The sequence below is a fragment of the Salvia miltiorrhiza genome, chromosome 1 (genome assembly GCF_028751815.1).
Source record: "Salvia miltiorrhiza cultivar Shanhuang (shh) chromosome 1, IMPLAD_Smil_shh, whole genome shotgun sequence".
Classification (NCBI taxonomy): Eukaryota; Viridiplantae; Streptophyta; class Magnoliopsida; order Lamiales; family Lamiaceae; genus Salvia; species Salvia miltiorrhiza.
Window position 1 is genome coordinate 18,125,342 of NC_080387.1, and position 15,995 is coordinate 18,141,336.

The 15,995-nt window shown below is 39.2% G+C and overlaps 1 protein-coding gene across 1 annotated transcript in view; it reads right to left on the minus strand.

Moving 5' to 3' along the window:
* LOC130990871 (uncharacterized) overlaps nucleotides 1-8,806 on the minus strand; it is a 22,682-nt gene extending 13,876 nt beyond the window's left edge. Inside the window, exon 1 of the mRNA XM_057915117.1 lies at nucleotides 8,051-8,806. Within this exon, the coding sequence (XP_057771100.1) occupies nucleotides 8,051-8,806 (756 nt within the window). The remainder of the gene's footprint in view (nucleotides 1-8,050) is intronic.
* Nucleotides 8,807-15,995: the final 7,189 nt, after the last annotated feature.

Here is a 15,995-nt window from a genome sequence, read left to right on the forward strand (position 1 = left end):
ACAACGAGAAATAAATTCAAGATAATAAAACAAACGGAAATTCAAGGATTAAAGATTCTAGGGCGACAGATCATCTTCTTGGGAAATCAATAAATAAGTGAAGATCATGCACAATTCATAAACTCACAAAATTCTCCTAATGTAGGTGCTCAAACCATAGTTTTCACATTCAAACATGAGTCTACGCTAATTAAATCACATGAATTCATCAATTATTAGACTATACGTTTCCGATTAAGTCTAATTCCAATTCAACCATGGTCAAGCAATGAGTTCTTCTCTCGATCTCACACGTTACAAACACAATCAAGCAGATCAATTGCTAAATCGAATATCATACAATTGAATCGGATAAAGTACATCAATACATCACAAACACATAAATTAAACCCTCCAACCCTAGATTATAGAAATTAGTTCATCATGCTGTAAAAATAAAAGAAAAAGCAAAAATAATCCATACAATGAAAGCAAAGATGAAAAATAAAGAAATTTTTGCTAAATAAAAGTGTAATCCGTTCCAAAAGCGTAGAGAAATCGAAATAAATGAAAAACTAAGGTTCAACTTATGTTTGTGCTTCATCAAAGTGAAAGATAGAAGTTAGAATGAAAGAGAGATGGTTTTCTAACTCATAAAGACTCATTTTGAAATCAAATTTTCGTCAATAATCGCTCCAGTCAGCTACGGCTCACTGGTCAGCCGCGGCTCACCCGTCATTCTGCCCTTGACAGCTTCCTTAGTCAACCGCGGTTCACTGGTCAACCGCAGCTCACTCTAATTTGTCCTCAATTCTATAGTTTTCCTCTTTTCACCCAAAATTCCTTCATTTTCAAGTGCCGAGTACCTAAATCATTAAAAATACAATAATAAGCTCAACTCGACAATTCAAAATGGAAATCACCCAAAATATACACACTTTCACAAGAGACGTAGAGCTAAAATGACTCGAAAAATGATTAAGAAAACGACCAAATAAATCCCCCCACACTAAGCATTTGCTTGTCCTCAATCAAAAATTTAGTTCAACGTAGTAGAGTTTGAACTTAAGAGACTTCATTTCCAGTCAACTCAACATAGACATCATATCCTCTTCAGAATTATTGTCAACCATTTCCCAACATCAATGAATTTCTCTCTCTCTCTCTCTCTCTCTCTCTCTATTTTTAATACAACTCCTCAAATTCCAACAAGTACAAACTCTCAAGAATGAACTTGTCGCAGCCCGACATCTAGCCAGTGATAGCGTAGATCGGGTATCGATACGACTAATAAAATGATATGGTAAAACAAGGAAAACTAGATGACTCATCAAGCGGAAGCTAATAATAATTCATGCTCAAGCAAATAAAATATCATCAATCTTAATAGAAATATTGTCGGCTTCATACATTCAAACGTATCAGGGTTCTAGTCAACGAAAACAAAGGGAGTATAGCTAAATATTTACAAGGATTCAAATTGTTCAGGGTAGCACAGCAAAACGTGATCAGACTATATGTATGAAGACATATAGCTGAGAGTGACAATCCTAATTAAGTTCAAAGGACATAGTCTTCAACTATTCACACTACCGTATAGGAGCAAAATACGGTACTCAAAAGTCGTCTAGAAACAACAACCCTCCAGCGGTCCCCCAATCTCTCTCCTTGTTCATCCTGCACATTTAGAAATACATGCAGGGCTGAGTATAAAATACTCAGTGGACATAAGCCGAAAATAAACAATCTCGCTCATAGAGCTATAAATTTAACTTGCCATTTATACATTACACAGGGGTTTTACTCAAAAGAACCCGTGTAAGCAATTGATAAATTATAAGCATCATAAAGTAAAGAAAGATAGACTGCAGTCACAAATACTTAGCATGTAGTACCACTTCTACAACTCATCATCATCAAGGCACTGAGAAGTAGGCCTCCTTCTCAAGCACCGTAACCGGCCGACCTGACAATCGGCTCACAGTCATTTCTGACCGCCCAACCCGATATACAGCTCACGGTTACCTCCGTGTACACAATCCCGTCTTTGGCAGGACCCGAAATCGTTTCATCCGTAGAGGGTAACGTACAGACTCGTCGTCATCAAAACTCGGCAAGTTAATTAGTTCAAACATCAATTTATCTCAAATCATTTTAAAACTTATAAACATCATCATAATCATCATTTAGAAAGCCAGTAACAGGGGTATTAGAAAGTAATGCCCACCTGGAAATCCTAGCTTCGGTTCCCGTACTTTGGAGCAATCTTACTTATGCCCTCGACTTGTATCTTCAGATATCATCATTGGCGTAGACGGTTCATGTAATAAGATAAACGTCGATCAGACAAAACCTCACTAAGTTCACTGTTCTCATCTTAGTACTACTCTTCATTTCTCATCGGTACCTTCTAACTAGTCATTCTTATAATGAAAATACTTCCTAAATATTTACCGTTTCTACTCTCGACTCATCACCAAATTCGGTTAAGTAAATTAAGAACGAACTAAGTTTCATATCTATATATGTATATATATACTCCATAGCATTTTTATGAATTAATACGGTGTATAGTTATCGCCATTAACACATGCAATTATAATAAGTCAAAGGTAGGAGTGTTGTGAATGCCTATTACTAGACCTCATATACTCTGTCCCAACTTCAAGCAATAAACTGTTTTACCTCGGAACTCCCCTGGGTTTGGAATTCATACCAATTGAAACCTCTTGAAGTCTAGTTTCATTTAAAAAAAAAGTAGGTTGCAAAACTCTAAGTGGTTCAGGAGATATGACCATTTTCCTACAGCCTACCATATTCGGCAGTTTTGTGCAACTGGAAGTTTTGATATTTGAAAAATAGTAGATCTTGTCAAAATGACTTTAAATTTTGTGAGTAGCTAGATAACATGTTCATATTGTTCATATAAAAATTTGGAAACCATAAACTCAGGGGAAGATACTGGAAAGGTGACTCTAGTATCTGTTTCTTCCAAACTTTCGGTAGAGAGTTGTAGTTGGAGATTTATAATTTAAAAAGGTATCAAACGATGTCCAAATGACTTTAAATTTTGCATGAGAGTTTCTAACACTTATATATACTTACCATAAAATTTTCAAGATTTTTTGGGTATCACTAAGTCTGTCGAATTCAATCAAGTCAGTAGCTTTGTAAGCTAGCCAATTAACTCATCAATTAGCCAATCTTAAGCATATAGCCAAGTATGCCTTATTTCCCATCAAACCAATTCATCATAATCTTTATCAATCATCTCTAATCATCATTTTAATCCATCAACTATGATACCTACAATCTCATAAGCTCATATTCATAATCAATTCATCAATCAATCCTTAATCTTCAACCTTTCTTAGCATACTAACACATTCAAACATTTGTATCTCATAATATCTCATAATAACTCATGCTTTGCATACAAAAGATAATTAACTGGACTCCTAATAGCCTAAACATGGTCTCTCTTGAAGATTGGCAGAATAAAAATTTTATGACTTCCAACCCTAAATTTTTCGAAAATTACCAGCTTGAATTAGGAGTTGTTTTCATGCTTTAATCATCCATATTCATGCTTATACAGCTTAATATAAGTAGATTCATGTGTTTAGAAGCTTACTCTATGATTTGTGTAGAGAAAAGTATAACTCCACCTTCTTGATTCCTAGCTTGAACCTTCAACCCAGCTTTTGTTCTATGGATTTAAGGGTGTTTTCAGCTTGATTTAATCGGTGGTTATGGCATAAAAGTAGCTTGTGAAGCTTTTTACTATCTCATCAATGGTGTTGGGTGAAGACAGTCGAGAGAGAAGAGAGAGAGAAGTGGCTGCTAAGGGGAATGAATCAAGACCGAGATGTTTTATTTAATCCCATTTACTTAGCCACCAAGTATTTCAATTAAAACACATGCTTAATTATCCACAAAAAGAATCTTATCCATTAACTATGTTTATCCACTTGCTTTGACTCCCCTCTCTAAAGTCAGTTCTGCACACTAAACAGTCTTGGTGGCCAGAGCTGCTTCAGCTATGGAACCAGAGCAGAGAACAGCTCGACATCAGCTCTGCCACCAGAGCAGAGCACATCTCGATTTCAGCTCTGCCACCAGAGCAGAGCTCGATTTTAGCTCTGCCACCAGAGCAGAGCTCGACTTCAGCTTCAGCTCTGCTTCCAGAGCAGAGCTCGGTTTTCAGCTCTGCTGCCAGAGCAGAGCTCAGATTTAGCTCTACTGCCAGAGCAGAGCTCGGATTTCAGCTCTGTCGTTAGAGCAGAGCTCGGGTTTTCAGCTCTGCCGTTAGAGCAGAGCAGAGCTCAACTTCAGCTCTGCTTGCAGAGCAGAGCTGGGCTCAACTTCAGCTCTGCTTCCAGAGCAGAGCTTGGTTTTCAGCTCTGCTGCCAGAGCAGAGCTCGGATTTAGCTCTACTGCCAGAGCAGAGCTCGGATTTCAGCTCTGCTGCCAGAGCAGAGCAGAACACAACATCAGCTCTGCAGAGTAGAGCTCGGCTACACCAGAGCTGCTACAAATTATCGAAAGAAAAAAATTTTTTAACTTCATCAATGTTCAACCAACATCTCTATACATCCTTATTTCCTCAAAGTATTTCATTCTCTAGTCCCATCATCGAAAATATAATAACTCAATCTATTGGAATACCTCGTCTCATCATAAGCTTATTTTTATATCTCAGTGCTCTTAAAAATAAATCTCAAAATATTTATAATGAGGAAAAAAAATGCGGGGTGTTACAGAACTACAACCATATCAATTCGTACAAGATGGAACACTTCTGAATTAGAGATAAATATTTAAGCAACTGCAATGATAACACTCCTTCAAATTTCAGCCGGACAAATCACCTCAATCATATCTCATAAACTTGCCCCACAACAACAAGTATAAAAATGGCCTCATCTCAGTTAAGTCACAATTAACAATGAACTCCAAAGATTCAACTCAAATCTAGCAGACTCAACCAAAGACAAACTAACTTAAATCAAACCTCTACTATGCAAAACTAAAATAACGCAGGGCTTCACAAATGCTCACACACTCAAATAAAACAAATATCACAACACACAAACTCATCAAATCACATAAGAAATAACAACCTCCCCCCACACTAAAATAGAGCAATTTCCACAATGCTCAAGTGCAATGAAGTAATGCAAGGAAAAGGCGAAACTTCCATGAAAATTGACGAGCCGGCAATGATGTGATTCATTGGTGGCCTGCTGGTGGTGGATGGGGATAGTGCTGGGTCCAAGAACCCCAGCTAGTCTCTAACGTAGATATCCTCTGATCCTGAGTATCCAAACGCTCAAACAGGACTCTGCGAAAATCACCAATGACATTGTCAAAATGATTTTGAAAAGCAGTCATAGACGTATCAAAATGGTGTTGTGTGAGTGGTGTATCAGAGTATGTGAGTGATAGTGCGGGTGAAGCAACGGGATCCTCGTCCGCTTTAACTGCATGAGATGCGCCTTTTACGGTCGACTGATGCGCAGGTTCTGGACGAGAAATGATAGGTGACCGGTGACGTTTGGTGGCGAGGAGGAATGCGGCTGGAGACAGATGGTGGGCGGAGATGATGAAAGTGGGCGGCCGATGGATGTAGAGTCGCGAGATGATAGTTGGCAGATTCAAATTAGGGCTCCACTCCTTTCTTTTCTTTTCTTTTCTTTTTGTTTTTTTCGATTTTGTTTTTAAAGAAAGTCAGCCGGGCTGACTGGCCACCCCCGGCGCACACTGCGTTCTGCCCGGCTCACCTCTATTTGCTTAAACGCGAGCCAGCCCCGGCTGAGTAGTCATCTGCGGCTCACGCTGCATTCTATCCGGAATTGAGATGTTGCGCCAACAAGGCTAACCGCGCCCTTCGGCTCACTCTGTAAACTGCCTAAATATGAGAAAATTCGCCAACCAAGATGACTGCGAGCCGAGGCTCAATGTTGCTCAAATAATTCCAATTTCAAATTTTCCAAATTTCATCCCATCAACTTCATCTCCTTTCCGAACCAATAAAATTCATAAAAACCCCTTCCTGAAACCACAAAAATAATAAACTCCATCAAATCACTATGAAGCAAGACAACATAAAAACTAAACTAAAACTTAAGCAAATAAACAAAGCAATAAAATCGTGGGTTTTCTCCCACGTAGCACTTTATTTAATGTCGTTAACTCGACCACTTTATGCTCAATCATAGATCACATCATCGAGTACAATGGACTCGACTCCTTTTGGACGAATTCCTCCTTCAATGTACGGCTTCACCCTATGACCATTGACTTGAAACGACTCTTTTTTCCACGGATTGAATAATTTGACCACTCCATATGGAAAAACTTTTTCAATCCCAAATGGTCCACTCCAACTAGATTGTAGCTTGCCCGGGAATAATCGTAACCGAGGATTGAATAGAAGAACCTTCATTCCTGGGCGTATCTTCTTTCTCACAATAATTCGATCATGGAGCTTTTTCACCTTGTTAGGCCCGGAGGGTCTCGAATAGGTGTATGGGGGGAGGGGGGGGGGGAAAAATACACCTATAGGCTATTTTTCTGAAATCAGAAAGGATCTCAAGATAGAGATCAAAACGAAACTTTACATACAAACTTAGACGCCTGTTTACTGAAAAGATTTTTGACCAAACAGGGTTGACGACTGATACTGAAAGACTCTTCAGTAATGAGTTATCAGTTAAGTCACTGGAACTTAACTGATGCACGTAAGGTTTCAATCGAGTTTGCTAAAACAGAGATGTTATAAATCTTCCTGACTATTAGATGATAGAGCAGTCAGACTGATAACATACGCAGCGAAAATACTTTTGTTTCGCAATAGCCTTTGTTGAGCACGTTGTTAGTCTTAGGTTTCTCTTTGCAATTAATCAGTATTCAGTTTATCAAAGTAAGAACACAAGTAGGAAAGTAAAATTAAAAGCTGTAAATAACACTGAGATTTTTACGTGGTTCGGAAAATACTTCCTACATCCACGGTCGGTTGATCAGACCAACAACTTCACTCTGCAAGTGCTTACGGGTGCACTGCAAACCAATGCTTGTGCTTACGGGTGCACAGCAAACCGAATCCGTGTGCTTAGCCGGGTGCACACAACCGAATCAACTGAAGATCCAATCTTCAGTACCAACGACTTCACTCGTGTTGGATTTCTCACTCCTAGCACGAACTGGCACTAGGATCTCACGGAGTCAGAGTACCTTCCTGAACTTATTTTCAACTCAAACACTCGATTCTATCGGTCGAAGGGAGGTTTGAAATCTTGCCAACTAAACTTCAAAGAACAAGTTCTTTGGAGTTAGTTTTGACCTAGGCTCTGGGTATATAGGGGTTTGCCTAAGGTCTAAGAGAATGTATATTCTCTTCTTCGATTCAAGCTTTGGAGAGGTTAAGCTTTGGCTAAGAAACAATTTTGGCAGAGTTTCAGCTTATGTCGTTGAATCGGTGAAGATTGAAGTGGTCCTCCAGCGCTATTTATTGGAGAGGTCTTGAATAGATCCGTTGGCGGAGAAGGTCTTCAAGAATTCTTCCGTTGGAGAGCAGTTTGAATTTGGGCTGAGGCTTCAATCTTCGAGGTTCCTTGTTTGGTGAGAACGGCTATGTGAGGAGCAGGAGATGCGACGTCTCTGATAAAGTAGCCACCAAATAGGAATGACCTCTGCAGAGAAAGGAGAATCTTGAGATCTCTGCATTTAATGCGGCTGTACTTCTGGTGTACGTGGCTTCCTTTGAACGTTGGAGGTTCAGTCTGAGGAAGAATGTTTAACTGATACTTGACTTTAGTATCAGTCCGCTAATTCCTCGTGGCACGCATTAAGTAATCAGTTCAAGACTGATTCTTCAACTGATACTTCAATTGGCAACTTCAGTCTTCAGTCCTTCGTCCTTTAGTCTTCAGTCTTCAGAACCGCAACTAAACTAGAAAAGAACTCTAACACTTGAGTTCGAACAATTCTAGTCTATTACAATCAAGGCCTATGGATTTTGGTATCATCAAAACAAGGATTAGGATATTCCATTAAGTTCCCAACACACCTTATCCTTGTAAATCTTGGCGTTGTCATACACCTCATTCCTCAACTCATCAAGTTCCGAGAGTTGCAAAGCCTCTAAATTCGCAAGTACAATATCAAGGCTATTCTCTTGCAAAAATACCATCTCGACCGCGGCATCAATAACATCAACGAAAGAGCAATTTTCCATAAGAGATGTAGCAGGTATGACACTATTATCTCGAACAGAAAAAGACACTGTTTCCCCCAACACAGTCATTTTTAAAGTTCCATTCTTGACATCAATTAACGTGTTGGTTGTTTCCATAAACGGCCTACCTAACAACAAAGTATGCTCTTTTCCATTGTCTCTCACATCCCCCACATCCAAGACAACAAAATCAACAGGAATAATTAAACCACCAACTTTAACTAATATATATTCGACAATCCCTTTAGGATAACAAACAGACCTATCAGCTAATTGCAAGCACATACGAGTAGGTGTAGGATCCCCTAATTCAAGTTGCTCAAATAGAGAAAATGGCATTAGATTAATACCTGCTCCCAAATCCAACATACCTGATGTCTCCTTTCCATTTCCCAAAGCAATTTTGATAACAAAGCTTCCTGGATCTCGTTGCTTTGGTGGAAGTTGATGCTGCAATATTGCACTTGCCAATTCAGACACCACAATTTTCACATCATCGGCGAATTTCCTTTTCTTTGATGCTAGTTCTTTGAAGAACTTTACATACGCTGGAACATTCCGAATCACATTAAGTAGAGGCAGATTCATATTCACTTTTGATAGCAGCTTGTAAAAGTCATTAAACTGCTGATCTTGCTTTGCATTTCTTAGTCAGCTCGGAAAAGGTATAGGTGGTTTGTAAGGATTAGCAGCTTTGTGAAGCCCATTATCCTTATTCTCCTCTTCTTTCTTTGCATCCTCATTCTTTTCTCCCGACTTGCTTGGTTCTGCCTCTTGAGAACTTGATTCATAAGCCCGTAGATATTCAACCTTGTTATCAACCACTTTGCCACTTTTAAGAATAGTAATAGCATGAGCCTGTTCAGAATGGCTCGGCAACTTGTCCCTGGTGTTCTGCTGAACTAGCTCTCCTACAGTTCCTACAATCTGTCCAACTTGAGTCTCGATTCTTTTTATTGAAGCTTCAACGGATTCAAATATTTGATTAGTTGACTGGATAAATGCGTTCAGTGAATCTTTCAATGAAGGCTTCTTCGGTGGAGCTTGTTGGTTTGGATACTGCTGTTGTCAATAGAATCTCGGCTATTGCTGTTGATACTGTGGCTGATTTGGTTGTTGTGGCTGCTGAAAATTCTGGGCATTCTGACTCGGACCTTGACCTTGATTTTGTCTCCAAGAGAAGTTTGGGTGATTCCTCCACCCCGGATTGTAAGTTGGAGCAAATGGGTCTAGTTTAGGATGAGGTTGAAAACCTTGCAAAGTATTAACTTGTGCCTCATCCTCAAATATGGGCTTCCCCATTCTCGGGCATAAATTTGCTCCGTGTCCAGATTCTCCACAAATCCCACAAGTCTCGACTGACATCACTCGTTGAGATTCAGAGTCTTTCACCCTCAAAAGTTCCAATTGCCTAGTCAACTCGGCAACTTGCCTTGTAACATCATAGCCTGGCGTAGCTTCATTGACGGTTGCCTTCCTTCCTGATCACTAATTTCTTAGCAACAAAAATGACTGCAACTAACACAAGTAATTGTAGCAAGCAACAAGTAATCGAGTATCGTATCCACAGGGACTGAAAAACCAAAATCACCATTAGCTATCTCCTAAACAGACACTCACAGTAGACAGGCAAATGAAAATAAGGAGGATTGATTAACACTAAACGCAAATAGCAATAAATAAAAGCACGTAGAAAAATCAAATATTAAAGACAACTGATCCTAGGGTAGTAAATTCATTAACTAAATCTACGCAATAAATTTATTAATCCTATGTACCAGTTTAATCCAGTTATGATGAGAGATCACTTAATTAATCAATCACTCTCGCTAGAGCAGCAACGATCGTAGATTAGTAAATTCTCTATCTCCGCTAGGTCTCAAGAAAATCTACTAACTCCCAATAGCTCCTAAGAATAGTTCCCTATGATCCACCTATCTCCGCTAGGTCTCAAGGTTAAGATCATATCATACATTCCTGAATCCGCTAAACAGTTATCTCCCCTAGGTCTCAAACCGAATAGCTACACATGCAAATTATTCGCCAGATAATCCACAAGAAATCAAGCACCAGGAATTATGAATCATAAACTGGAAGGCACAAAGGTATTAACAAATAAATCACATAAATTCAATCAACTATTTACAAACCCTAGAATCAGCTAAACGAAACTAGCCAGACATAATGAAATAAAACATAAACATAATTAAAAAGAACACAATTGGAAGAACTGAATTATATAAAAACTGAATAAGAACGAATGTAGCAGCTTGAATCTTCAATCTTGTAGAAATCCAATCCAAGCAGTAAAAACTGGAAAGCAATAAATTCTAAAGCTATGAAATTGAAAAATAAAAGTTGGGAACTGAAAAAGGAACCCAAAATAGGTCAAAAGAAGACCTATTTATAGTACCAGGGTAAAATACAGAGTTTGAGCTCGAAAAGGACTTGAAAAACGCATAAAAAACGCAAAAATACGGAGGCGCGGCGGTCTGGCGGCGATCGAACGGCATCACCGCTGGCGCCGAAAACTCGGCGGGCTGCCCGGCGGTCGCCGCCCGGTCGCCGCTGTTTCGCTGTTGCGTGCCACTTTCTTGTTTTGGTCATAACTTTCTCGTCCAAACTCCGATTTATGATCCATTTGCGCTCACGAACTCGTATCGAGACGATCTACAACTTATATTTCAGATAAGTTTTCCAAATTCGAACTCAATAGACCTGAAATTTTCTTCAAAGTTCGAGTAAGAATCATGTTTCAAAAGATAAAGCAAATTAAGCACAAAACAATCATCCAACACTCAATTTCCTATAAAATTGACATCATATGAACACTAAAACCATGGAAACATGAGTGTTATCAACTCCCCCAAACTTAATCCATTGTTCGTCCTCGAATAATGAGAAGAACACAATCAATAACACGAATGGGTAAGAAATCTAGCTCATCGATGCCTCCAAAAAATAAAGAATGATAGAATTCTCAAATCCTCAATAATTAAGCACAAAATTCACCAATAAACACAACCTATAGCAAAATCCACCTTGACATTCCCACCAATTGAATCTCACAAGGTATGTGTATCACTCAACTCTCAATTTGATGGAATATATATGACGTGTATGCTCTCATCGAATTCAATGCAATGCAGATCTCTTACCATAGGCTTGCCAATCGTCTACAATCTCCATCGCTAAAAGTGTGTCAGGACTAAGATCAAAAAGGTCTTTTTCTTCGGGTTATAATGTAGGGACATTGGTTAAGGTAGGGAAATATAGGCTAAGTGACTCAAATAAATTAAGAACACCAACCTTATAACTTCACAAAGCAAGTATGGAATAAATTCCATCTTCCTCCCAACTATGCCACCATAATCAACAAAACTCAATGGATTTAATCATCACAAAACAGAACTAAACACTCTTTTATACTCTCCATTTATTTCCAACAAACAAACAGTCGATTTTCTAACAAATATCTCAAAGTACACTCGACTTCACACTTTTTTCCTTTTCTTTTTCTTTTTTTTTTCTCTTTTTTTTTCTTCCTCAACAATTTTTTTTCTTTTCTTTTCACAACTGGTCTAGAGCTTATAAGAGTAAATAGTAGCTCAATATCATCCCTTCTTTTTCACAACCCACTATGAATATTCACCACACAAAGATTCCCATATACTTCATCACCCCCTATCATCCGGATAAAGAATAAAAGCTAAATAGGCTCAAAGTGGATAACAAAGGATAATTTTTTTTTCAAGGATAGTGTTTGGGAAAAATTGTGGCTAACAAAAGATGGCCTAAAATCATCTCCTAATCCTGGGCACAACAGCAACCTCGACACAGAAACCATGGCAAGTTCCAGAAGATCACCACATGCATGACAAAACTCACAACAAAGAATAAACTGTGTATGATAAACAGCTATGGCTCAAAATCTCACAGGTTTATTCAACGTCTAAAAGTCAAGGTCAAAATCACTCTAGAATTATGCAAATTAGTTCCAATTATGCTCAAATCATTAAAGAAAATCAAATTCAAATTTTTTTTCACAGAAATCATCATTGGCATCTCACCAGAAATCTAAAGGAGCAATAAACATCTCAAAAATAAAACAAACACACACCACCAACCAAGCAAGATAAAACAATAAAGCTAACAAAAAGATAAAAGTGATACACATATCTACTTTCACCCCCCTCCCCCAAACTTATTACAGAACATAAGTTCGAAAATAAGTTTGGAGGGATGATGATATGTGTGTCACTACTCACAGAAATACATGCTCCATGGTGGTGGTATGAACAAGGCGCGAGTTCCCGCATCTTCCAAGCTCAACACTGCACTAAACTCCCAAACAAAACAAAGAAACAAAAAGAAACAAAACGAAACTAAAAGAACGAAAAACAAAACAAAGAAAAACAGTTGGGTTACCTCTCAACTAGTGCTTAATTTAACGTCTAGAGCTCGACGATACCTCAAAAACTCATGGAGGTCGGAAACAGCACTCTAACCATTGGAAAGCTTTTGTACTCTTAGGTGCCCTCTCCACCAAAACACTTCTCTTAGCTCGAACATCCTCCACAAGCATTGCCCCCTCCTCATTCTTGTTCCGAAAAATTCGGAATTTCACTTTCTTCTTCTTGGGGGTATGGGTTTTCAATGACCCCCCATCATGCTCCAAAAACAAACACATCTCAAAATTCAGAACTTCTTTTGGCTTTGGAGTTTTTTTCTTGGCTTCATACTTGGGCAGCTCATTCTTCTCAACCTCTTCATCCTCCGAATTTGCTAGAAAACTGTCAGCTAAGTTAATCACTTCATTCTGGGGAACTTCCTTTGGTGGAGGTTTCTTGAAAACCACAGTTTCCCCATAGGCTCCCAATGTCATCGTCCCCCTTTGCATATCTAGCTTTGCTCCACATGTGGCAAGGAAAGGTCTCCCTAACAGCAAAGGCATCTTTGGATCCTCCGGAATATCCAACACTACAAAGTCGACTGGGAAGAAAAAATCACTCACCTTCACAAGCACATCTTCCGCAACTCCTAGAGGTTTACAGCAAGACTTATCCATAAGCTGAATTTTTTTGTTGGTTGGCTTCAAATCCCCCAGCTGCAACTTCCTATAAACTTTGAGAGGCATGACATTTATGCTTGCTCCGGTGTCACACATCACTTTCTCAAACAATGACTTTCCAATCTTCACAGGAATATTGAAGCTGCCTGGATCTTCTCTCTTTGGAGGCAACCGATACTCCTTCACTGCGAGCACCTCCTCAAATTCATTGAATGCACTCTTTTTTTCCATCACAGCCTTCACAATTTGCACCTCATTTGGTTTATTTCTCAAGATCTCCACGGAAGGAATATTCACAGCCAACTTCTTAAATGTCTCCAAAAATTTGGAGCTTTGCTCATCTAATCTTGGCATCGGGAATGGAAGAGGGGGAGAAACAGAAATACCTTCATCCTTAACTGAATTATCAACCACCCGGATGGAATGACATTGCTGATTTTGCTGAGGCTGTTGATGTTGGCTCTTCGGATTGAACTGAGTGTTGCTAGGAAATTGGCCTGGCTTGTGCTGTGCAGCTGCTTGGTTAGCCATCTGACCAACTTGAGTCTCCAACATCTGCACCTGCTTAGACAACGCTGAAAATTTTTGCTCTATGTTGGAAATTTTGGTCCCCATGTTTGCCGAGTTTGCCTCCATCCCGGTCACCTTCACCAACATTTGCTTCATCATCTCCTCTAGTGAATCATTCTTAGGCTCATTGATGACTCCTCCACTAGACACAGAAAATCCCGGTGGAGGTTGCAAAGCATTGTTGGGATTGCTATATGCTAGATTTGGGTGTGGACGCCCTACTGGCTGATACTGCTGCTGAAACTGCTGCCCTCTGTTGTATATTCCTGGCTGTACCTTCTGAAAATTTCCATATTTTTGGCCATTGACAAAATTTACGTCTTCTATGCATAAGGGATCTCTCACAGCTTGCTCCTGATTTCCAATGGTCAAAGCATTAATCTTAGTAGTCAGCTCTGCCTGCTGCGTAGCAATCGCTGCCTGCTGTGTAACCATCGCTGCCATAGGATCAGAACTGGAAGCAGCTGCAACCTTTTTCAATTGTACTCTTTCCACTGGCCATTGATAGCTTGTAGCAGCCATACTCTCTATGATGTTCCAAGCCTCTGAACTGCCTTTCTGAAGCAGAGAACCTCCTGCAGCTGTGTCCAAATGTATTCTTGTACGCTCTCCACAAGCATTGTAGAACATGATAATGAGCGTGCCTTCATCAAATCCGTGGCTCGGACACTTTCTCAACTTCTCTTGATACCTCTCCCATGTATCTGACAGCTTTTCTCCCTCAAACTGCTGGAACTGCACAATGTCCATCTTTAATTTCAGGGTCAGGCCAGGAGGATGGAACTTGCGTAGGAAAGCTTGAGCTACATCTTCCCACGTAGTAGTTGCACTCAAATTCAATGTATGATACCATGACTTCGCTTTAACCCGCAGTGAGAAAGGGAAAAGACGAAGACAGATAATATCATCAGATACTCCATTCATCTTTACAGTGCTGCAAAGCTCCAGAAATTGCGCCAGATGCGCATTAGGATCCTCTATAGCGTGTCCTCCATACTGGTTCTGCTGGACCATCGTGATCAAACCAGACTTCAGCTCAAAATTATTGGCATTAATGCGGGGAGGTTCCTGATACTCATACTGAGGAACAAACATATATGCAATCGGAGGCTAATTCTGAGCTTCTTTAGCAGCTTGAGCGTCCAACAGCTGTTGCAGCTGCTCCTGTAGAGCATGAATTTATTCATCAGTAGCCATCGTATGCAATGCCTAAAAAAACGAGAATTAGAAAAAAAATAAAAATAAAAGCCTGAAATACTACTAAGTCCTATAGGACATATTAAAGAAACTTCTAATCAGTCCCCGGCAACGGCGCCAAAAAGTTGATCACTAATTTCTTAGCAACAAAAATGACTGCAACTAACACAGGTAATTGTAGCAAGCAACAAGTAATCGATTATCGTATCCACAGGGACAAAAAACCGAAATCACCCTTAGCTATCTCCTAAACAGACACTCACAGTAGACAGGCAAATGAAAATAAGGAGGATTGATTAACACTAAACGCAACTAGCAATAAATAAAAGCACGTAGAAAAATCAAATATTAAAGACAACTGATCCTAGGGTAGTAAATTCATTAACTAAATCTACGCAATAAATCTATTAATCCTATGTACCAGTTTAATCCAGTTATGATGAGAGATCACTTAATTAATCAATCACTCTCACTAGAGCAGCAACGATCGTAGATTAGTAAATTCTCTATCTCCGCTAGGTCTCAAGAAAATCTACTAACTCCCAATAGCTCCTAAGAATAGCTCCCTATGATCCACCTATCTCCGCTAGGTCTCAAGGTTAAGATCATATCATACATTCCTGAATCCGCTAAACAGTTATCTCCGCTAGGTCTCAAACCGAATAGCTACACATGCAAATTATTCGCCAGATAATCCACAAGAAATCAAGCACCAGGAATTATGAATCATAAACTGGAAGGCACAAAGGTATTAACAAATAAATCACATAAATTCAATCAACTATTTACAAACCCTAGAATCAGCTAAACGAAACTAGCCAGACATAATGAAATAAAACATAAACATAATTAAAAAGAACACAATTGGAAGAACTGAATTATATAAAAATCTGAATAAGAACGAATGTAGCAGCTTGAATCTTCAATCTTGTAGAAATC